Raw genomic sequence first — 24,591 nt, forward strand, 5'->3', positions numbered from 1 at the left:
AAATTATAATTTAGTGACATTTCCGGTGAAAGATTTTTCGCAGCTGTTTCAACAGAAAAAAAGGTTTTCCTTATAAAAAAGTTTTAAACTTTTTGATGCATTTGAGATGAAAAAAATAGACTTCTCTTTTCTTAAATACAATTTCCGCTGTAGATTTTTTTGTCCTGTAACCGGGTAATCCTCAAAACTTTGAACACGTATCAGGTCATGCAGGTTGAACACTCATCCTTACAATATAATAATGTTCGTCATAAGTTAACAAATCGACACAAATACATTGTAGCTGTATTTACACCTCAAAGACTACTCTGAGTACAGACTTACCTGTGTTGTGGGAAAATCTTAAAGGCCTGGCATCCACTTGATCACGGGAATCAGAAATTCTATCAATAAGATTCTGCCATGTCTGTAAATATAGTTACAAATCCTTGCTGTAAATAATAAAGTTGACTATAAGCAAAGCTTCTTGTAGCCGTAGGTGTAAATACAGTATTGTTTGTCCATTTGTTATGATGAACCTAAACAAATAGATATGACATGTTAGAAAAAAGGCGTTGGACAAGGGGTCCCCGACTCCCACTTCTATCCCCTCTACACCAAATTCCCTCCTCATACTCCCACTTCCTACCCCCTTGATCATGATGTTAATACCAGATGAAAACCCACTGAATCGAAAAACTACATTTTTTGGAATGATAAATTTGTTTTTAAACAGCTTTATAAGGCCTAGGCATGACAAAATGAGAAACAAATCAAATGAGGGAAGCCAGGGGTTTGCAAAATTTGGAGCAAAATTAACGACAACCACTGAAATATCATCCTGGCAAGCATTAATGAATTGTGGTGTTAAAATCTGTTTGTTAGCATTCTGCATGTATCTCTCCCTATGCAGGGGACATACAGGATGTCAGATAAATTACTTCTTTGTTTAATATTTTCAATTAGTACAACCATTTAAAAATGCGGTCAATGGGTGAGTATGGGTTTCTTTGGCAGTCTTTCTTTTTTTCTTCTTCTAAATTTGGATTTACATTTTTAAGTACTGTTGTTCAAATGTTGTTTGTGTTTGTTTTAATTTTATGCCATAATGTTATCATATATACATGATATAAAAAAGAAGATGTGGTATGATTGCCAATGAGACAACTATCCACAAAAGACCAAAATGACACAAACATTAACAACTATAGGTCAACGTACGGCCTTCACCAATGAGCAAAGCCAATACCTCATAGTCAACTATAAAAGGCCACGATAAGACAATGTAAAACAATTCAAACAAGTTTGTTTATGACTCCTCAGTTTAAATGTCCCTTTTGATTTCTTTTGCCTCTCTTGTATAGCCATGATAACTGATTAGTTTTCTAGTAACAAAAACAAACACAGTTTCAGTCAAAAACAAAATTAACACTACTGATTTTTATCAGATTGATACAAAGCAGAAAAATCAAATAAATACAATGTAACAGACAAAAAGCTGACATTATACTCCTAGTTATTGAAAGCTTTTTAGAGCCCACTATAACTAACACAGAAATAATGTTTTCTCAGACATTTACAAATATCAATCAGTACTTATAAAACAAACAGATTATAGTGTAAATACGTCATATACATGTACATGTATACAGTCTGAGAAAAGCATGACCTCATGTGTAATTCAAAAACATATATTAACTGGCCTATATGCATGATATGTGCTCTTAACAATATACCAATACATATTAATTTGTGTTAATTTATAGTGCTATTATTTGAGTTCACATACATGTTTATGTGACCATGACAGCCATTATCATGATTTAAAAAGAGATTTTATCATTGAAAATTGATTGCTGATTTTATAATATGAGCTGCGTCAGATAGGAATCTACATTCAGCAAGTTCATATATTTGTACATATGTAAAACTTTGATTGATTTTGAAACATTTAAATACAAAATAAAAGATAATTTTGGTCTGTTTTGTAGGATTCTTATATATTTAACTCAATTTTCAAACATTAACAAACTTTGCATAGAAATTTCTTCAACTTTTAAAAGGTAAACATATGTATTGATATTCATTTGAATAACTTAAAGGTAGATCTCTATCTGGAGCAGCTCATGTACAATACTGTAAATTCAGAAATTATTGTGTGCATTTATCATGTTTATTTTTGCGATTTTTGAAGAATGGACAAAACTGTGTGATTAATTAGATATCTATATCAGAATGCAAGTTCTTATTATTGGGACAACCACCAAGTTTCCTTATACATATTAATGAAAACTTTGCAATAATTTATGAATTTACAGTACATGTACCTATATATATAAATAAGGAAAATACACTTTTTTAATGATCCTCACAAACATGTTAGACTCTGCACACAGCTCATGGAGTTACAATATATATATATAGATTAAAAGCTACAAGGAAATCACATTTATCTCTCTTTGTACAATTGAAAAAAATATTATTTTTCTTTCTTCAGCAATACTTCAAAGAAAGTTCAATTTAGAATTTCACAGGGTTGTTCCATTAAAACATAATTCTGGTGGAGTTTTGTCTCATTTGAAATCATTCAACATCTTCCTATTTTTATAAATGATACTTTAGCATTTCGGGAAGGCACTTAGGAAAACCAAATTTTGGTAACCACCAGTAGACATTTCAAAAGCTCACTTACATTTTCACAATACAGTACATGAAAATTATTTGACACCAAACTGGTCATAATAATACTGTAAAGTCAAAAATGTAAATAATATGACCTGATGAGTATATATATATATGGCAATAATAAAAACTCCCATTCTGATATCTGATACATGTAGTGGGTCTCATTGGGGTGTAAGCGTGACGCGGGATTGCTGATTTTTTGTAAGCGTGACACGTGAAAAGCAAATTATTGTCTCAGGAAAACGGGAAATGAGGTCTACTGGGACCCGGGAAATGACAAAAAAATGAGAATTGCTTACGTACATAGTGTAAGTGGGATACAGGAATCTGACAAAACAGTATGCGGGATACGGGATCGAAACCCCCCAATGAGACCCCCCATGTACACTATAGCCAGATGCAGATTTCCTAAAATTGCAATAACTATATTCTTGCATTGTTGCTTCAAAAAATGTTGCTTCAAAATTTGATAATAAATGCACACAAGAATTTCTGAACTTACATTAGTTAAGATTTGGATGTTACTTCCATGGGTTCATGTATATATTCATGGAACAGCCCTCACATGCCTGTATATAAACGACTAAAAGTAAATCATTCAAAATAATATTCTCTTTTCAGAAATATAATTAGCATGGCTTGAGAAACCGACTGATGCTATATTATGGGTTCATTGGTTGTCTTGGTAACAGGAGGAAGTGGGTTTCTGGGACAACATGTAGTCAAACATCTGCAGTTATATGGTGACTGTGTGAAGGAGATCAGAATTTTAGACTGCTTACCATTCAAGAAAAAATTAGGTAAAAATATAGCTATAGATATATATAGATTACATTAGCTGTATTTGGCAAAACCAATGGGAATTTTAAGTCTTCAATATAAAAAAAGAAGATGCGTTATTATTGCCAATGAGACAACTGTCCACAAGAGACCAAAATGACACAGACATTAACAACTATAGGTCACTGTACGGTCTTCAACAATGAGCAAAGCCCATTCCGCACAGTCAGCTATAAAAGGCCCTGACACATGCCTGATGAGACAATGTAAAACAATTCAAACGAGTTAACTAACGGCCTTATTTATATAAAAAAAATGAAATGCTCTTTAATTTTGTACTTAATTTGGCCATGCTAAGTTTTTATTTGAGTGCCACTGATCATGCTGATGAGTCTTTTGTAGATGAATTGCCCATCTGAAGTAAATCATTTTAATCCTGGTATGATTTTATAGAGAAAACAAAAATCAATCAGGAGGATATTAAACTATTTCACAGGGGAGAATGCAAGACAAGAATAACATTCAGATGTATCAGGAAACTTTATATCAAAATCTTGTATTACACTTATAGAATAATGGCATATTTGTTTTTGATACTGACTTTATTTATACATGGTATACTGTAGTGTAGCAAGAATATTTAGAGAGCCTGTTGAGCAAGCTGATATTCCTAATGATGAAGTCGGTATTAAAAAAATCTTTTTATCAGCAGTTTTGTTTTGTCAATAAGTTTTTTGTTTGTAAATTTGAAAAAAAAAATTAAAGTAGAAATTATAACAATTTTTATGCATTTAAAAACATTGTGATAAGTGTTCTGTTGTTTGGATAGAGTAGCATTTTATTGATAAATTGAAGTAAATGGGAATTTAACCAATGCGGAACTGAGATCAAACGAACCACACTTTGATTACTTTTTATGCCCCACCTACGATAGTAGAGGGGCATTATTAATTATGTTTTCTGGTCTGTGCCTCCTTTCGTCCGTTCGTTTGTCCGTTAGTTTGTCCCGCTTCAGGTTAAAGTTTTTGGTCGAGGTAGTTTTTGATGACGTTGAATTCCAATCAATTTGAAACTTAGTACACATGTTCCCTATGATATGATCTTTCTAATTTTAATGTCAAATTAAAGTATTGACCCCAATTTCATGGTCCACTGAACAAAGAAGAAGATAGTGTGAAGCTCAGGTTAAAGTTTTTGGTCAAGGTAGTTTTTGATGAAGTTGAAGTCCAATCAACTTGAAACTTAGTACACATGTTAAATATGATATGATCTTTCTAATTTTAATGCCAAATTAAAGTATTGACCCCAATTTCACGGTCCAGTGAACATGTAAAATGATAGTGCGAGTGGGGCATCCGTGTACTATGGACACATTCTTGTTATGCCCCACCTACGATAGTAGAGGGGCATTATGTTTTCTGGTCCTTTGTCTGTTCGTTCGTCCGTTCGTTCGTCCCGCTTCAGGTTAAAGTTTTTGGTCGAGGTAGTTTTTGATGAAGTTGAAGTCCAATCAATTTGAAACTTAGTACACATGTTCCCTATGATATGATCTTTCTTATTTTAATGTCAAATTAAAGTATTGACCCCAATTTCATGGTCCTCTGAACAAAGAAGAAGATAGTGTGAAGCTCAGGTTAAAGTTTTTGGTCAAGGTAGTTTTTGATGAAGTTGAAGTCCAATCAACTTGAAACTTAGTATACATGTTAACTATGATATGATCTTTCTAATTTTAATGCCAAATTAAAGTATTGACTCCAATTTTGAAAGTCCAGTGAACATGTAAAATGATAGTGCGAGTGGGGCATCCGTGTACTATGGACACATTCTTGTTTTTTCTGCTACATCATTGCTTATTTTTTTCAAGAAATTCAAAGACATGTGTTAATCTTTATATATATTGGGATCATGATGTCAGGTCTACAATAGCTATTAATAGTGACATCGTTTATTTATGTTTTTTAATTTCATTGCTTATTCTCATGCATAACTTAGCAGGAAAAGTCCTGTGTGCTATAAATTCCTTATACAGTTCACTACTGACCACCCACAGAACCACAGAGAGATGGTAAAATCAATAGATTTGGCCTTTGGCCTCACCCTTGTAGATTTTGAAAAAGAACAGGTTAATGCCGCTACAAGGCAGCACTCACACCAGCAAAGCGGAAAGGGATTAATATAAGTTGCAATAACTTGTTTCCCAATCCACTATTAATAAATATGTTTAAACTAAACCCTTAGGGATTTTACTACAGATCCTAGTTTGTCATAAGAAAAACCTTATAACTTATAATTAAGGTCAAAATTTGATCTTCATTAATAGACAGCTGTCTATATAATGAATGTCAGGCTCCAAATGCCTTCGAGTCTGAGCAAAAGGTGTGAATTTCATAAAAAGGTTATGAATTGTTTTCTTCTGTTCAATGTCCAAAGCAAAACATAATGTTAAGAGAATTTATATGCAGAAAAAAAACAAACAAAGCGGTTTTAGTTGTTGGGAGGGGAAACACTTCCTATATGCAAGGCGATAAGAGCTGCGGCTGGAATGGGTCTCATTTTCCAGTTTGAAATTTGTGAATAGGTTTGGAAATCTATCAGAAATAAATGATGAGCCTCATAAAATCAATAAAGTTCCCGTTACTTAATCATGTTGTTACAATATGAAAATCCTTTAAAATTTTTCACAGCTGAAACACTTGCCGTAAGTAATCATTACACTAGGAATTCCAAGCAAAGGTGATATTCACCAATTTGGGGAAAGGTTACAATTTTACCTACACAATATATGAAGGTATACATTTTAAAGAATCTAAATGATATGATAAGGATGGGGTGACCAAACCCTAACAGTACTCTCTGTCAAATCAGTACTGAATATGTAAGAGTAAGACATCAAGAAATAAAAATCTGACATTTCACACACACAAACATATGTTAATATCTTATAACAAGACCATGTATTTTTCAGACTATGCTGATTCCAAACCAGTCACTTCGTACACGGGCAGTATAACAGATGAAGAGATAGTCAGTGAAGCCTGCAATAGTGTGGATGCTGTCTTACACATCGCCTCCATCATCGATACAACTATGTTCCCAAACAAAGAACGTCTTCATGAAGTTAATGTTAAAGGTAAATTGACCCATTGTGGAATTGATAAATATATTGTGCATAGTATTATTATAAAAATACCAATGAGGCAACTTGTCCCAGAGACCAAATGACATTTGATTTAAGTAGATATACATGATATAAGAAGATATGGTATGAGTGCCAATATGACAACTCTCCATCCAAGTCCCAATTTGCAAAAGTAAACCATTCAAGGTCCAAGTACAGTCTAATACAGAGCCTTGGCTCACACTGAGCGGCAAGCTATATGGGGCCCCAAAAATTACGAGTGAAAAACCATTTAAACAGGAAAACCAACGGTCATATCTATATAAAAAAAATGAGAAACACTTATAAACCACAACAACAAACAACAACCACTGAACATCAGCATGATCAGGTTCCTGACTTAGGAAAGGTGCAAACAAATGCAACCAGTTTAAACATGTACCAACCTTCACCCTTACCTAAAACAATAGTGTACCATCACAGAATAGAAAGACACACAGTAAAACATTTCCATTTGCACAAACTTAAAGGTTGTCATTACCATGATGCAAGTTTAAAAACAATTAGTTTAACATACATCATATCACAGTAAATTCAATAATATTGTTATAAATAAACCTGTGAAATTATTTACCATAATATTTGCCTTTGAGTGCAATATATACTTCTTATGTAAATATTTTCATGCATTTGGTACTTTAATTTTTTCAATACTTTCTAATCACAAAATGTTTCCAAAAACAATCTCATATTTCATCATATAGTTTTATATGCCAGATGCCTATTTGATCCACAAACTCATTAAAAAGTTAAGAGCCCAATAAAATACAAAGTTCAAAAACCATAACAGACCCAAAATTCAAAATTGTTTTGCCCAAAACAGTTAGAGGGATTGAACTTTGAAACTATTTTTGTCTTTCTAAGTTAAAAAAAAGCTAAGGCAAATGAAGTACAAATGTGAAGAAAATTGATTACCAAGTACGTGTAGGTGACTGATTGATTATTAGGTCTTTCCACTTTTCTGTGGAAAGCCTATTGTATTTGTTCTGATTATTATTATTATTATTATTTTTTTTTTTTTTTTCTTCCGCCAAATTTTGTTCTTGCGATAAATGTTTGTTTCGCAATATGTCGCTTAGATTTTTTTCATATTGTATCGTATAGGTTATGCGCTTTTAAATTTCACCCTGCTAAGCCGAACCATTTTCTTTGTAAGAGTTATCTCCCTATTCACTGTTTGTCATGTGTGTGCATCTCCTTCGTAACAAAATAAGAAAGCGACAAAATTCTTTTTACAAATTGTTCGTTACATCCTCAGGAATTTTTGGCTAATTTGGATCGAAGCGATTCGATGAAATTTTATAGGAGTTATGTACCTTTACAGAATAAATTTGTCGGTATGTTTTTTTAACTCATAAACCGTTAACCGTATAACCCTGGAATGTTTTTATTTGAGTCCCCTGGGTCCTAACTTAGAAAATTAGGTCAAGGTCAAAGGTCAAGGTCATATTTTAGATTTTCATATGTCTTTGATTTCCCTATAATTCTTGAATGGTTATAGATACAGAAAATTTAAGCAGTGAAAAATGTTCAGTACTTCAAGGGGCAACTTTGTTACATTATGACTGTATTGGTTTTACCATTATGTAAGGGACATAACCCCCATTGATGGTTTATAAAAAGCCATTATTAGGCAAAACACTTAAACAAAAGGTCCTTGACCCATAGGGTCTTTTGCAATGACATTGTGAAGCAATGACCTTGACAAAGGTCACAAGGTCAAAGGTCAAGGTCATGTACATATGTGATTTGGGGCACGACTTGAAGATTTTTATGTGTGTTTGCCAACCAACCAACCAACCAACCAATCATGATCAATCAATAATGATCAATCAACAAATCATGATCATGATCAATCAACCAATCATGATCATGATTAATCAATCAATCAATCATGTTTCCGTCTCATGTGTTTAATATAGGGTTCAAGATCTCCTTTGTTTCTTTTTCGCTGTTTCAATTGACCCTTTCCAACGTGTTTAACCAACCAACCAACCAACCAACCAACCAACCAATCAATCAATCAATCAATCAATCAATCAATCAATCAATCATGATCAATCAATCATGTTTCCGTCTCGTCTCGTGTGTTTAATATAGGGTCCAAGATCTTCTTTGTTTCTTTTTCGCTGTTTCAATTGGCCCTATCCAACGTGTTTAACCAACCAACCAACCAACCAACCAACCAACCAACCAACCAACCAACCAATCAATCAATCAATCAATCAATCAATCATGATCAATCAATCAAGTTTCCGTCTCGTCTCGTGTGTTTAATATAGGGTCCAAGATCTTCTTTGTTTCTTTTTCGCTGTTTCAATTGACCCTATCCAACGTGTTTAACCAACCAACCAACCAACCAACCAACCAACCAATCAACCAACCAATCAACCAACCAACCAATCAACCAATCAATCAACCAATCAATCAATCAATCAATCATGATCAATCAATCAAGTTTCCGTCTCGTCTCGTGTGTTTAATATAGGGTCCAAGATCTTCTTTGTTTCTTTTTCGCTGTTTCAATTGGCCCTATCCAACGTGTTTAACCAACCAACCAACCAACCAACCAACCAATCAATCAATCATGTTTCCGTCTCGTGTGTTTAATATAGGGTCCAAGATCTTTTTTGTTTCTTTTTCGCTGTTTGAATTGGCCCTATCCAACGTGTTTTACCAACCAACCAACTAATCAATCAATCAATCAATCAATCATGATCAATCAATCATGATCATGATCAATCAATCATGTTTCATGATCAATCAATCATGTTTCATGAAAAATTGAAATTTAATATTGTTCTTGCGTCACTTCTGAAAAAAAAATCCACATGTACTCTGAAACTACAAATACAATCGACCTCAAAATTTGCAGTCAGCAGGGCATACATGTACTAAAAGTTTGTAAAAAAATTTGGTGCAGATATCTCTCAAAGCTTTTCCTAGAGAAAAAAAATTGCAATGCCGTAAAAATTGCTTGCTAGGTCCGTAAATTTCAGTAAAAGCCTACAATAAAATGTCCGCTCCGAGATTGAAATACTAATCTGTGTTACAAACAGGTGCTGAAAAATGTACATTATCAGAAAATAATCAATAAATGTGTTTTAAAGTTACACCGGATCAAATAAATCCAAATCATGCACTGTTTGTGAACTGTCATCAAAATGTCAATTTCCTACAATGACAAAAGAAATTACATTGTGTGCATTCCGTCTCTATACATGTTGTCTGTTCAAAGTCCCCACCTAAAAAGGAATAAAAAGACTATCTTTTCGTTATTATAAACCCGTGTCACGTGATATGGCGCGCGCGCTGTACCTAAAATAAAAGAAAAACTTTCCAAACTAAACATGAAACTTCTCCGGTAACAATAATATAGACCCCATACAGAAACAAACAAACAAACAAACACCCCCCCCCCCCCCATCCCCAATTTAATTAATTTTAAAGGGAGAAAGACCCCCTACAATTGCTTTTTTAAAGCAATTGATTTATATTGTAAAAAACCTTTTTAACCATTCTGTTCCGTTAATAAAAAAAAAAAAAAAATCTCCCCGAGACCCCCTTTTGCCCCCCCCTTTTTTTTTTAACCCTCCACTTACAACTGAATGTAGGTTGTGTGCTATCTATCCTATCAACGTAAAACGAACGACAACTCCAGTTTTTTCCATATTATTAGGTCTTTCCACTTTTCTGTGGAAAGCCTATTGTATTTGTTCTGATTATTATTATTAAGTCTTTCCACTTTTCTGTGGAAAGACTTATTGTATTTGTTCTGATTATTATTAAGTCTTTCCACTTTTCTGTGGAAAGACTTATTGTTTTTCTTCTGATTATTATTTTTTTTTTTTTTTTCTTCCGCCAAATTTTGTTCTTGCGATAAATGTTTGTTTCGCAATATGTCGCTTAGATATTTCTCATATGGTATCGTATAGTTTATGCGCTTTGAAATTTCACCCTGCTAAGTCGAACCATTTTCTTTGTAAGAGTTATCTCCCTATTCACTGTTTATCATCTGTGTGCATCTCCTTCGTAACTATAAAAGATAGCGACAAAATTCCTTTTACATATTGTTCGTTACCTCCTCAGGAATTTTTGGCTAATTTGGATCGAAGCGATTCGATGACATTTTATAGGAGTTATCTACCTTTACAAAATAAATTTGTCGGTATGTTTTTTTAACTCATAAACAGTTAACTGTATAACCCTGCAATGTTTTTATTTGAAGCCCCTAGGCCCTAACTTAGAAAATGAGGTCAAGGTCAAAGGTCAAGGTCAAGTTCTCAATTGTGACTTTTGCTTGTTTTTGCAATATCTTCGACACCTTAAAAGATACATATAAAAGAACAAGTGCAAAATGTCAGCTTTATTGTAGTGAAGATATGCTACATTTAGTCTTATACAATTAAATGGCATCTAATAGGAGTTGATGCCCCTGAAATGTCTTGATATGAGGTTATTTGATAATAACTTCAATTAAGTTCATTATAAAGACATTTGACCTTATACAAAAGGTTTAGTGACAAATGACCTTGAAAAATGGCTACCGGAAGTGACCTTGGGAAAACCGGAAGTAGCTATTTTTGCTATTTTTTCACATAAAAGTACTCAGAATCCATATATTTTGTCATAAAGATACATGAACAGATAACTGAAGACTAAAAATGACTTCCAACAAACCGGAAGTGGCCAATTATCTCCCATTCTACATTCAAAAGTATATAGAAACTATATATTTTTGGAATCAGTGTGAAAGAAGCTATCATATGAGACCGGATGTGACATTCATTTCACCGGAAGTAGCATATTATCTCCCTTATATCACTGAAAAAGATAATTAAACCATTATTTATCGCATCAGTATGAAGAAACTACCTTCTTATCTAAATTTCTTTGGTGTGGAAAGACTTTCAATTGTTCTCTGAACAATTGGTTTTTAATTAAGTCTTTCCACTTTTCTGTGGAAAGACTTATTGTTTTTGTTCTGATTATTATTTTTTTTTTTTTCTTCCGCCAAATTTTGTTCTTGCGCAAAATGTTTGTTTCGCAATATGTCGCTTAGATATTTCTCATATGGTATCGTATAGTTTATGCGCTTTTAAATATCACTCTGCTAAGGCGAACCATTTTCTATGTAAGAGTTATCTCCCATTTCACTGTTTATCCTCTGTGTGCATCTCCTCCGTAACAAAAAAAGATAGCGACAAAATTCTTTTTACAAATTGTTCGTTACATCCTCAGTAATTTTTGGCGTATTTGGATCGAAGCGATTCGATGAAATTTTATAGGAGTTATCTACCTTTACAAAATAAATTTGTCGGTAAGTTTATTTAACTCATAAACAGTTAACCGTATAACCCTGGAATGTTTTTATTTGAGTCCCCTAGGTCCTAACTTAGAAAATGAGGTCAAGGTCAAAGGTCAAGGTCAAGTTCTCAATTGTGACTTTTGCTTGTTTTTGCATTTTCTCCGACACTTTGAGAGATACATATAAAAGAACAAGTGCAAAATATCAGCTTTATTGTAATGAAGATATGCTACATTTAGTCTTATACAATAAAATGGCATCTTATAGGAGTTGGTGCCCCTGAAATGTCTTGATATGAAGTTATTTGATTATAACTTCAATTAAGTTCATTATAAAGACATTTGACCTTATACAAAAGGTTAAGTGACAAATGACCTTGAAAAATGACTACCGGAAGTGACCTTTAGGAAACCGGAAGTAGCTATTTTTTGCAATTTTTTCAAATAAAAGTACTCAGAATCCATATTATTTGTCATATAGATACATGAACAGATTACTGAAGACTAAAAATAACTTCCAACAAACCGGAAGTGGCCAATTATCTCCCATTCTATATACAAAAGTATAGAGAAACTATATATTTTTGGAATCAGTGTGAAAGAAGCTATCATATGAGACCGGATGTGACATTCATTTCATCGGAAGTAGCATATTATTTCCCTTATATCACTCAAAAAGATAATTAAACCATCATTTTTCGCATCAGTATAAAGAAACTACCTTCTTATCCAAATTACTTTGGTGTGGAAAGACTTTCAATTGTTCTCTGAACAATTGGTTTTTAATTATTATTATTATTATTATTATTTTTTTTTTTTTTTCTTCCGCCAAATTTTGTTCTTGCGATAAATGTTTGTTTCGCAATATGTCGCCTAGATATTTCTCATATGGTATCGTATAGTTTATGCGCTTTTAAATTTCACCCTGCTAAGGCGAACCATTTTCTATGTAAGAGTTATCTCCCTTTTCACTGTTTATCCTCTGTGTGCATCTCCTTCGTAACAAAATAAGAAAGCGACAAAATTCTTTTTACAAACTGTTCGTTACATCCTCAGTAATTTTTGGCGTATTTGGATCGAAGCGATTTGATGAAATTTTATAGGAGTTATCTACCTTTACGGAATAAATTTGTCGGTATGTTTTTTAAACTCCTAAACCGTTAACCGTATAACCCTGGAATGTTTTTATTTGAGTCCCCAGGGTCCTAACTTAGAAAATTAGGTCAAGGTCAAAGGTCAAGGTCATATTTTAGATTTTTATAAGTTTTTCATTTCCCTATAATTCTTGAACGGTTATAGATACAAAAAAATTAAGCAGTGAAAAATGCTCGGTACTTTAAGGGGCAACTTTTTTACATTATGACTATATTGATTTTACCATCATATAAGGGACATAACTCCCATCGATGGTTTTTAAAAAGCCATTTTTAGGCAAAACTCTTAAACAAAAGGTCCTTGACCCATAGGGTCTTTTGCAATGACCTTTTGGAGCAATGACCTTGACGAAGGTTACAAGGTCAAAGGTCAAGGTCATCAAATTATGTGGTTTTGGCACTATTTAAACAGTTTTATGAGTGTTTGAATTTCAACCAACCAACCAACCAACCAACCAACCAACCAACCAATCAATCAATCAATCAATCAATCAATCAATCAATCAATGTTTCCGTTTCATGTGTTAAATACGGGATCCAAGATGTTTTTTTTCGCTCGTTTAAATTGAGCCTATCTAACGTGTTTAACCAGCCAACGTGTTTAACCAACGTGTTTAACCAACATGTTTAACCAACGTGTTTAACCAGCATGTTTAACCAACGTGTTTAATCAACCAACCAACCAACCAACCAACCAACCAATCAATCAACCAACCAACCAACCAATCAATCAATCAATCAATCAATCAATCAATCAATGTTTCCGTTTCATGTGTTTGATACGGGATTCAAGGTCTCTTTTTTTTCGCTTGTTTTAATTGAGCCTATCAAACGTGTTTAACCAACATGTTTAACAAATATGTTTAACTAACGTGTTTAACCAACGTGTTTAACCAACCAACCAACCAACCAACCACCCAACCAATCAATCAATCAATCAATGCATGTTTCCGTTTCATGTGTTATATACGGGATCCAAGATGTTTTTTTTTCGCTTGTTTAAATTGAGCCTATCCAACGTGTTTAACCAATATGTTTAACCAAGGTGTTTAACCAATATGTTTTACCAACGTGTTTAACCAACATGTTTAACCAACGTGTTTAACCAACCAACCAATCAATCAATCAATCAATGCATGTTTCCGTTTCATGTGTTAAATACGGGATCCAATTTTGAGCCTATCCAATGTGTTTAACCAACGTGTTTAACCAACGTGTTTAACCAACGTGTTTAACCAACCAACCAACCAATCAATCAATCAATGCATGTTTCCGTTTCATGTGTTAAATACGGGATCCGAGATGGTTTTTTTTCGTTTGTTAAAATTGAGCCTATCAAACGTGTTTAACCAGCCAACGTGTTTAAACTACGTGTTTAACCGACATGTTTAACCAACGTGTTTAACCAACCAACCAACCAACCAATAAATAAATCAATGCATGTTTCCGTTTCATGTGTTAAATACGGGATCCAAGATGTTTTTTTTTCGCTTGTTTAAATTGAGCCTATCAAACGTGTTTAACCAGCCAACGTGTTTAACCAACGTGTTAAACCAACATGTTTAACCAACGTGTTTAACCAACCAACCAACCAACCAATCAATCACTTAATGTATGTTTCCGTGTCATGCGTTTAATACGGGATGCAAGGTCTCTTGAGGTCTTTTTCCCTTGTTCTAAGTGACCCTATCAAACGTGTTTAATCAACCAACCAACAAACCAACCAACCAACCAATCAATCAACCAACTAATCAATCAATCAATATGTATGACTGTTTATTGAAGGAACAAACTCTCAATTATTCAAGAACATTTTTATTTTATTATTGTTCTTACGTCTCTTCTGAAAAAAAATCCACATATTCTCTGAAACTACAAGTCCAATCGACCTGAAAATTTGCAGTCAGCAGGGCATACATGTACTGAAGGTTCATAAAAAAACTTTTTGCAGATATCTCTCAAGACTTTTCCTAGAAAAAAGAAATGGCAATGCAGTAAAAATCGCTTGCTAGGTCCGTCAATCTCAGTAAAAACCTACAATAAAATGTCCGCTCCGAGATTGAAATACTAATCTGTGTTACAAACAGGTGCTGAAAAATGGACATTATCAAAAAATAATCATTAAATGTGTTTTAAAGTTACACCGGATCGATTAAATCCAAAACATGCACTGCTGGTGAACTGTGATCAAAATGTCAATTTCCTACAATGACAAAAGAAATTACATTGTGTACATTCCATCTCTATAGATGTTGTCTGTTCAAAGTCCCGACCTAAAAAGAAATAAAAAGACTAAGTTTTTCTTAATATAAACCCGCGTCACGTGATGTCTCCTCAATCTTGCGCGCGCGCTGTATCTAAAATAAAAGAAAAACTTTCCAAACTAAACATGAAACTTCTCCGGTAACATAATAATATAGACCCCATACCAAAGCAAACAAACAAACAAATAAACAAATACCCACCCCCCCCCCTTTTTCCAAATCAATCAATAAAAAAAATCAATTATTCATTCATCATAGGGGAAAGACTGCCTAACAATTGTTTTTGAAACAATTGCTTTATATTTATTATTATTTTTTTTTTTTTTTTCTTCCGCCAAATTTTGTTCTTGCGATAAATGTTTGTTTCGCAATATGTCGCTTAGATTTTTTTCATATTGTATCGTATAGGTTATGCGCTTTTAAATTTCACCCTGCTAAGCCGAACCATTTTCTTTGTAAGAGTTATCTCCCTATTCACTGTTTGTCATGTGTGTGCATCTCCTTCGTAACAAAATAAGAAAGCGACAAAATTCTTTTTACAAATTGTTCGTTACATCCTCAGGAATTTTTGGCTAATTTGGATTGAAGCGATTCGATGAAATTTTATAGGAGTTATGTACCTTTACGGAATAAATTTGTCGGTATGTTTTTTTAACTCATAAACCGTTAACCGTATAACCCTGGAATGTTTTTATTTGAGTCCCCTGGGTCCTAACTTAGAAAATTAGGTCCAGGTCAAAGGTCAAGGTCATATTTTAGATTTTCATATGTCTTTGATTTCCCTATAATTCTTGAATGGTTATAGATACAGAAAATTTAAGCAGTGAAAAATGTTCAGTACTTCAAGGGGCAACTTTGTTACATTATGACTGTATTGGTTTTACCATTATGTAAGGGACATAACCCCCATTGATGGTTTATAAAAAGCCATTATTAGGCAAAACACTTAAACAAAAGGTCCTTGACCCATAGGGTCTTTTGCAATGACATTGTGAAGCAATGACCTTGACAAAGGTCACAAGGTCAAAGGTCAAGGTCATGTACATATGTGATTTGGGGCACGACTTGAAGATTTTTATGTGTGTTTGCCAACCAACCAACCAACCAATCATGATCAATCAATAATGATCAATCAACAAATCATGATCATGATCAATCAACCAATCATGATCATGATTAATCAATCAATCAATCATGTTTCCGTCTCATGTGTTTAATATAGGGTTCAAGATCTCCTTTGTTTCTTTTTCGCTGTTTCAATTGACCCTTTCCAACGTGTTTAACCAACCAACCAACCAACCAACCAATCAATCAATCAATCAATCAATCAATCAATCAATCAATCATGATCAATCAATCATGTTTCCGTCTCGTCTCGTGTGTTTAATATAGGGTCCAAGATCTTCTTTGTTTCTTTTTCGCTGTTTCAATTGGCCCTATCCAACGTGTTTAACCAACCAACCAACCAACCAACCAACCAACCAACCAACCAATCAATCAATCAATCAATCAATCAATCAATCATGATCAATCAATCAAGTTTCCGTCTCGTCTCGTGTGTTTAATATAGGGTCCAAGATCTTCTTTGTTTCTTTTTCGCTGTTTCAATTGGCCCTATCCAACGTGTTTAACCAACCAACCAACCAACCAACCAACCAACCAACCAACCAACCAACCAATCAATCAATCAATCAATCAATCAATCAATCAATCAATCAATCATGATCAATCAATCAAGTTTCCGTCTCGTCTCGTGTGTTTAATATAGGGTCCAAGATCTTCTTTGTTTCTTTTTCGCTGTTTCAATTGGCCCTATCCAACGTGTTTAACCAACCAACCAACCAACCAACCAATCAATCAATCATGTTTCCGTCTCGTGTGTTTAATATAGGGTCCAAGATCTTTTTTGTTTCTTTTTCGCTGTTTGAATTGGCCCTATCCAACGTGTTTTACCAACCAACCAACTAATCAATAAATCAATCAATCAATCATGATCAATCAATCATGATCATGATCAATCAATCATGATCATGATCAATCAATCATGTTTCATGATCAATCAATCATGTTTCATGAAAAATTGAAATTTAATATTGTTCTTGCGTCACTTCTGAAAAAAAAATCCACATGTACTCTGAAACTACAAATACAATCGACCTCAAAATTTGCAGTCAGCAGGGCATACATGTACTAAAAGTTTGTAAAAAAATTTGGTGCAGATATCTCTCAAAGCTTTTCCTAGAGAAAAAAAATTGCAATGCCGTAAAAATTGCTTGCTAGGTCCGTAAATTTCAGTAAAAGCCTACAATAAAATGTCCGCTCCGAGATTGAAATACTAATCTGTGTTACAAACAGGTGCTGAAAAATGTACATTATCAGAAAATAATCAATAAATGTGTTTCAAAGTTACACCGGATCAAATAAATCCAAATCATGCACTGTTTGTGAACTGTCATCAAAATGTCAATTTCCTACAATGACAAAAGAAATTACATTGTGTGCATTCCGTCTCTATACATGTTGTCTGTTCAAAGTCCCCACCTAAAAAGGAATAAAAAGACTATCTTTTCGTTATTATAAACCCGTGTCACGTGATATGGCGCGCGCGCTGTACCTAAAATAAAAGAAAAACTTTCCAAACTAAACATGAAACTTCTCCGGTAACAATAATATAGACCCCATACAGAAACAAACAAACAAACAAACAAACAAACAAACAAACAAACAAACAAACACCCCCCCCCCCCACCCCCAATTCAATTAATTTTAAAGGGAGAAAGACCCCCTACAATTGCTTTTTTAAAGCAATTGATTTATATTTATTTTTTGTTTTTTTTATCAAGTTTTAGTTATGAATGTAAACTTTATATTTTTGCAGGAACCCAAACAATGCTGTCTGCATGTAAGAAGCATAATATTGGGATCTTTATCTACTGTAGTTCAATAGCTGTACTGCAAGGTTTTGAAGATGTCCAGGCTGGCACAGAAACAACAGTTTCTGTCCCCTCAACACTCATGTTCCCAAGTTATGGTTCAACAAAATATTTAGCACAGAATACAGTACTTAATGATAATGGTTTCCAGTTGAAAAATGGTATGAAATTAAAGCATGAAATGAAAGATTAGAATTTTAAAACTGACATACATTTACAGACTATATAGTACAGGTTTTTCTCATATTTGAAATTCAAACAAAGACCTATCCACATATTTTCACTGGGGTAGATAGTTGTCTCATTTACAATCAAAAGGAATCTCTCTTTTTTATACTAATACAAATTTACACTAAGATATTCCTTAATAGATAACATTCAAAAGAAAAGAAATAAAGAAAACAGAATTTAATATAGGTACAAATGTATTTATCAGACATAAAGAAACATCTATTCTAAATCTCAAATGACATTTTAAGATGAAATAGTTAAAAATATATCTAGGTTGACCATTATAACATGTATAAAATAACATTGAAACTTTTTTTTTATGTTATATATTAATAAATTGTGGTATGTAGCCCCAAAAGACAACTCTCCATCCAAGTCACAATGTGTGAAATGTAAACAACAGAACTATAGTATAGGTTTAAGTACGGCTTTCAACACAGAGAATTGGCTCACACCAAACAGCAAGCTATAAATGCTATAGAAAGGCTAGTTATACCCCACGCAACGAAGTTGCGGAGGGTATAATGTTTTTGACCCGTCCGTCCGTCCGTCAGTCCGTCCGTCAGTCCGTCCGTCCGTCAGTCCTGTTTCTTGTCATCGCAACTCCTCTCAAACCACACAACAGAATTTCACGAAACCTTTTCAGATAATAAGGACATACTATGTAGTTGTGCATATCGACGGGAAATTGTGATTCAATTTTTTTTCTAGGAGTTACGCCCCTTTGAACTTGTTTACTTTAATGTACTACTGCAACAGTTTGTCATCGCAACTCCTCTCAAACCACACAACAGAATTTCACGAAACCTTTTCAGATAATAAGGACATACTATGTAGTTGTGCATATCGACGGGAAATTGTGATTCAATTTTTTTTCTAGGAGTTACGCCCCTTTGAACTTGTTTACTTTAATGTACTACTGCAACAGTTTGTCATCGCAACTCCTCTCAAACAACAAAACAGAATTTCACGAAACCTTTTCAGATAATAAGGACATACTATGTAGTTGTGCATATCGACGGGAAATTGCGATTCAATTTTTTTTTCTAGGAGTTACGCCCCTTTGAACTTATTTACTTCAATGTACTACTGCAACAGTTTGTCATCGCAACTCCTCTGAAACTACATAACAGAATTTCATGAAACCTTTTCAGATAATAAGGACATACTATGTAGATGTGCATATCGACAGGAAATCACGATTCAAATTTTTTTTCTAGGAGTTACACCTCTTTGAACTTATTTGCTTTAAGGTACTACTTCAACAGTTTGTCATCTCAACTCCTCTGAAACCACACAACAGAATTTCATGAAACTTTGTAGATAATAAGGACATACTATGTAGATGTGCATATCAACAGGAAATTACGATTCAAATTTTTTTCTAGGAGTTATGCCCCTTTGAACTTATTTGCTTCAATGTACTTCTGCAACAGTTTGTCATCTCAACTCCTCTGAAAACACACAACAGAATTTCATGAAATTTTGTAGATAATAAGGACATACTATGTAGATGTGTATATTGACAGGAAATTATTATTCAGTATTTTTTCTTATACAATTTTTTTTTTCTTATACTTATTTAATTTCTCCAATGACAATGTGGGGACGTGGGGTATGTGAGCGTGCTCACTAAGGTTCTTTAATTTAAAAACATTTCAAACAGGGATCAGGGAAACAAAGGTATGATCTGTATAAAATAAACAGCTGCGCCATGATCGCATGATACGCCCTACGTCTTGTGTGGAAGTTTTATGCAATAATCATAAATAGTTTCTGAGAAAGTTTTAAGCAATAACCATATATTGTTTTTGAGACACAGCGGGACATGTGAAACCCCCAACCCTGTTTTTTTTTTTTCGAAAAACTAAATATCACTAAAATAAAATTTTGAATCAAAACCAAAAGGTATACAGATCTTTAGATTAATATAACAAAGAAGTGTGTAAAGTTTTAAGCAATAATCATAAATTATTTTTGAGATACGGCGCGACATGTAAAAAAAAACCTCCCCTGTTTAACAAAATACTCAATAACTCCAAAATAAAGTTTTGAATCATCAACAAAAAGTATACAGATCTTTAGATTAATATAACAAAGAAGTGTGTAAAGTTTTAAGCAATAATCATAAATTGTTTTTGAGATACGGCACAACATGTAAAAAAAAACCTCCCCCTTTTTTACAAAGTACTCAATAACTCAAAAATGAAATTTTGAATCATCACCAAAAAGTATACAGATCTTTAGATTAATTAAACAAAGGCATGTGTAAAGTTTTAAGCAATAATCATAAATCGTTTATGAGATATGGTGCGACATGTAAAAAAACCCTCCCCCTTTTTTACAAAATACTCAATAACTCAAAAATAAAATTTTGAATCATCACCAAAAAGTATACAGATATTAAGATTAATATAACTAAGAAGTGTTTAAAGTTTTAAGCCATAATCAAGAATCGTTTTTGAGATACGGTGCGACATGTGAAAAAAACACACCCCTGTTTTAGTTACAAAGTGCCGTAACTCAAAAAGTTTTAATCTTATTTTCACCAAAAAGTATACAGATCATTTGACCATCATAAGAAACAACTATGTTAAGTTTCATGAAATTTGGATAAGTCGTTCTCAAGTTATGGTGCGACATGTTTACGCCGGACAGACAGACGGACGGACCGACACACAGATGGACGGACGGACGGACGGACGGACACCGGACATTTGTATACCATAATACGTCCCGTCAAAATTTTGACGGGCGTATAAAAAGGGAAACAGAAAACACATTAACAAATGACAACCACTGAACAACAGGCTCCTTGTAGCATGTTGTTTGTTCTGATGATTATTTGTTTACAACACACTCATTTGGGCATCGGATATATTTTTAAAAAAAACCCACCAAAATTAACTTTATGTTTTAATATTTTCAATATCTCTATACAGTATTTAGATCGTAAAAGTTCACATACCTCTCATATAATAAATGAATTAATTAATGCACATCAGTAATCACCAGAAGGACAAAGTTACCCCTCAGGAAGAGAGGAAGTTTGAGTCGTTTAGTCACTTGTCATTTTGATTGTTTATCTTAACAAAAAATGCCTTTGATAATTCATGGAGACTCCCACTTCTTCAGAAGTCTTCTATTAAACTTGGTTTGTATAGTGTAGGCCATAGCTGTAATATCTCACTCAGTGTTCCTTCTGGTGGTCTTCTACATCTATTCTACTGATGATCCAAAAGCATTTTTTTTAAGATTTAAATAAAACATATCATCTTTTTAGTACCAAAAAACGCCATTTGTGAATCTAATCTTGTTATGACTACTTCAAGATATTCATGCAATAACAATGTTTTCCTATTATGTAGATTGTAAAACTAACATAAAAGCTGTGATTATTGAAGAAGATGAATTTGGAGATGAGATTTTATAAATATTATTTAAAACTCATGTTAGAACTAGATATGAGTTATCTCCCTTAATAGACAGACAGAAAATGAAAATGTGTCTTTTCGATATAATATTATTACTTTTGGCGCAATTTTTCCTGATGAGGCTGTAATAGAGAGCCTAATGGTTTTTTATCACTTGATCATTAATTTTGTTGTATACAGAAAATACTTTGTAAAATGTTTTGAAATATTTTTCAGGTAAAAAGATGAAGACACTAGCAATCCTTCCATTAACTATGTATGGTGAACTTGACAGCAATTTAACACCTTTGATGAAGTCAATCAAAAACAAGACTTTTCCTCGTATTGGACCAATGAAAGCCTATGCCCAGTTTGCATATGTGGGTAATGTAGCCATGATGTTTGTAAGAGCCCTAGAAAGATTGATAAAAAATCCTGAATTGGGCGGGCAATATTTTTTTGGTGCAGACGACACTCCAGCCAATCCCATGACAGGATTTCTTCAGCCTTTTCTAGGGTGTCTTAATTCTAAAATATCATCATGGTATCTGCCTTATTGGTTAATGTACATTTGCTTGACATTTCTTTATGTGATCTTGTTGGTTCTTAGACCTATCAAAAAGTTAAATGTTCCCATGACAACCAAGTCTTTAGCCTTCAACAACACAACCTTTTATGTGACCTATGATAAGGCTAAAACCTTACTCGGTTATAAACCGTTGTATGATTATGAAAACTCTCTGGAAAATGCAATTAAATTTTATTCAAATGTATAAGAATTATCAATCAGAAATGGAGATATGGATAGAGATAGAGGAAAAGAAAATTAGGGGTTGAGGACAGAAATGGTGGTATAAAATATAAATAAGGGAATATTTGTAAAACAAAAAATGAGGTAGAAAAAAAAAGTTTTTAAAAATAATTAAAAAATATAAAAATGTAGATTCCTACCTCTGTTTTTTCCTAAAAGATTTTTTAATGGTTATAATCTCCATTATACGCATAAGTCTTAAACTTGCAAAAAGTGCTATTGAAACAGCATATATGTCTTTAAAGATCTGTTTTATGTAATGCTATGTTAGCAATAAACATTGTTTTTAGTTTTATCAAAATAAGTTCAACATATTTACACACTAAATCACAATTGCTGGGTTTTTGTTTATTGAACAAAAACACAACACTTTTGACATAACCTATGCCTCAATTATAATTGTCACTAAAGTTATAAATTTGTTTTTGTGTGTTTTTTTATGCAAAGAGATTACAACTGTTGTTAATTTTTACCTATTTTCTTTTTAATGTTTTTTTATAGATATTTTATGAATTTGTTATTGTTCTGAGATTACAATTTTTGCAGGAGTCATGATTCTATATAGATCTCCAACTAAATTTTGGTAAGACAAAATTATATTTAACATTAAGTTTGAATTAAAACCACATTGACACTGTATGTTAACAATCAGTCAATCCTAAAACCACTTATTTAAAATCCCATTAACCAAAAATGTTTTCACAAGTAAAAAAAAAATGATACTCACAAAGTGATAAACTTCTACAGTATTTTTGTTGTTGTTGTGATTTCTTGATATTAATTGATATAAATACTGGTATATTTATTTTTATAATAACAATGAGTTTATCTTTTTCTTGTCCCTTATATAACTTTATGTCTTTTATCTTCTGTCTGATATTTGTCTTCTTTAATATACCGATATGTCTGCAATAGTTTATAATAGGACCATGAAACAAAGAGTTGTCATTCAAATAATGAGATTTAAGGACTCATCAAAGACTCAAAATTATATTTGAATTCTTTTATTAGAACTATCTATATTTATAACATCTTTCTGAAAAACAATTAACAGTGCTTATATTTTGTCTAGATGATAGAATCAAACCGCTTTTGTTTTTTATCATTTGCTTTAAAAAAAGACAAACATGATTAGAATGAAAAAATCGTATTTTGAAATCACAGCAAACAATTTTTAGGTCTAACATGTCTAACTTTGATAAAAAGTCTTAATGAAAATTTTCGTACTGTTCAACACAGTCTTTTGGTTTGGTTTGTTTATTTGTTCGTCTTTTTCTCAAGTTTGTTAATTTATGTGTTTCTGGTGTATTTTTTTCTTTCTTTAACTTCAATTTGTTTTTAATATGGAAATTCAAACATTTTAGGAAACACAATTTTACATGTTTATTGGACAAAGGTCATGAGTCTCAGGATCATTACCAATTTTGAATACTCATTGATAGAAAACTAAACATTTGCTTATTCAATCATAGTTAATTGTGCTTTTATTTGATTGAAATGTTTTTTGAAATGCTGTACATGTACGTCTAACAACAATTACAATACCTCTAAAATTACATTTTAACTCTGACTTTTTTTATTTGAGTGTGACTGTTGAAACTTTTATAGAAGTAACACAAGTCTGGTATACAAACTAATAACCTGATGTTTTTGATGAGTTTATTACATTGTTGATATTTGATATAAAACTCTAGATAAAAATATGTATTATATATGTAATATTTTACATACTAAATGAATATTTTAACATTTTATTTGTACATTTTGAAGAGAACAAATGTATCAACTATAACATGTATTGCATTTAGGGAACATTTAGCAAATAGGCATCTTATTACTTTTTATGCCCCACCTAC

The 24,591-nt window shown here is 32.8% G+C and overlaps 1 protein-coding gene across 1 annotated transcript; it reads left to right on the plus strand.

Moving 5' to 3' along the window:
• Positions 1-23,855, plus strand: LOC139526881 (3 beta-hydroxysteroid dehydrogenase/Delta 5-->4-isomerase type 3-like). Its single transcript, XM_071322022.1, has 5 exons — positions 1-63; positions 3,286-3,464; positions 6,410-6,574; positions 18,226-18,441; positions 22,162-23,855. The coding sequence occupies exons 2-5, from the start codon at positions 3,329-3,331 to the stop codon at positions 22,698-22,700; spliced, it is 1,056 nt and encodes a 351-aa protein (XP_071178123.1). The 5' UTR covers positions 1-63; positions 3,286-3,328; the 3' UTR covers positions 22,701-23,855.
• The last annotated feature ends 736 nt before the right edge of the window (positions 23,856-24,591 follow it).

The sequence above is a fragment of the Mytilus edulis genome, chromosome 6, assembly GCF_963676685.1.
Source record: "Mytilus edulis chromosome 6, xbMytEdul2.2, whole genome shotgun sequence".
Lineage (NCBI taxonomy): Eukaryota > Metazoa > Mollusca > Bivalvia > Mytilida > Mytilidae > Mytilus > Mytilus edulis.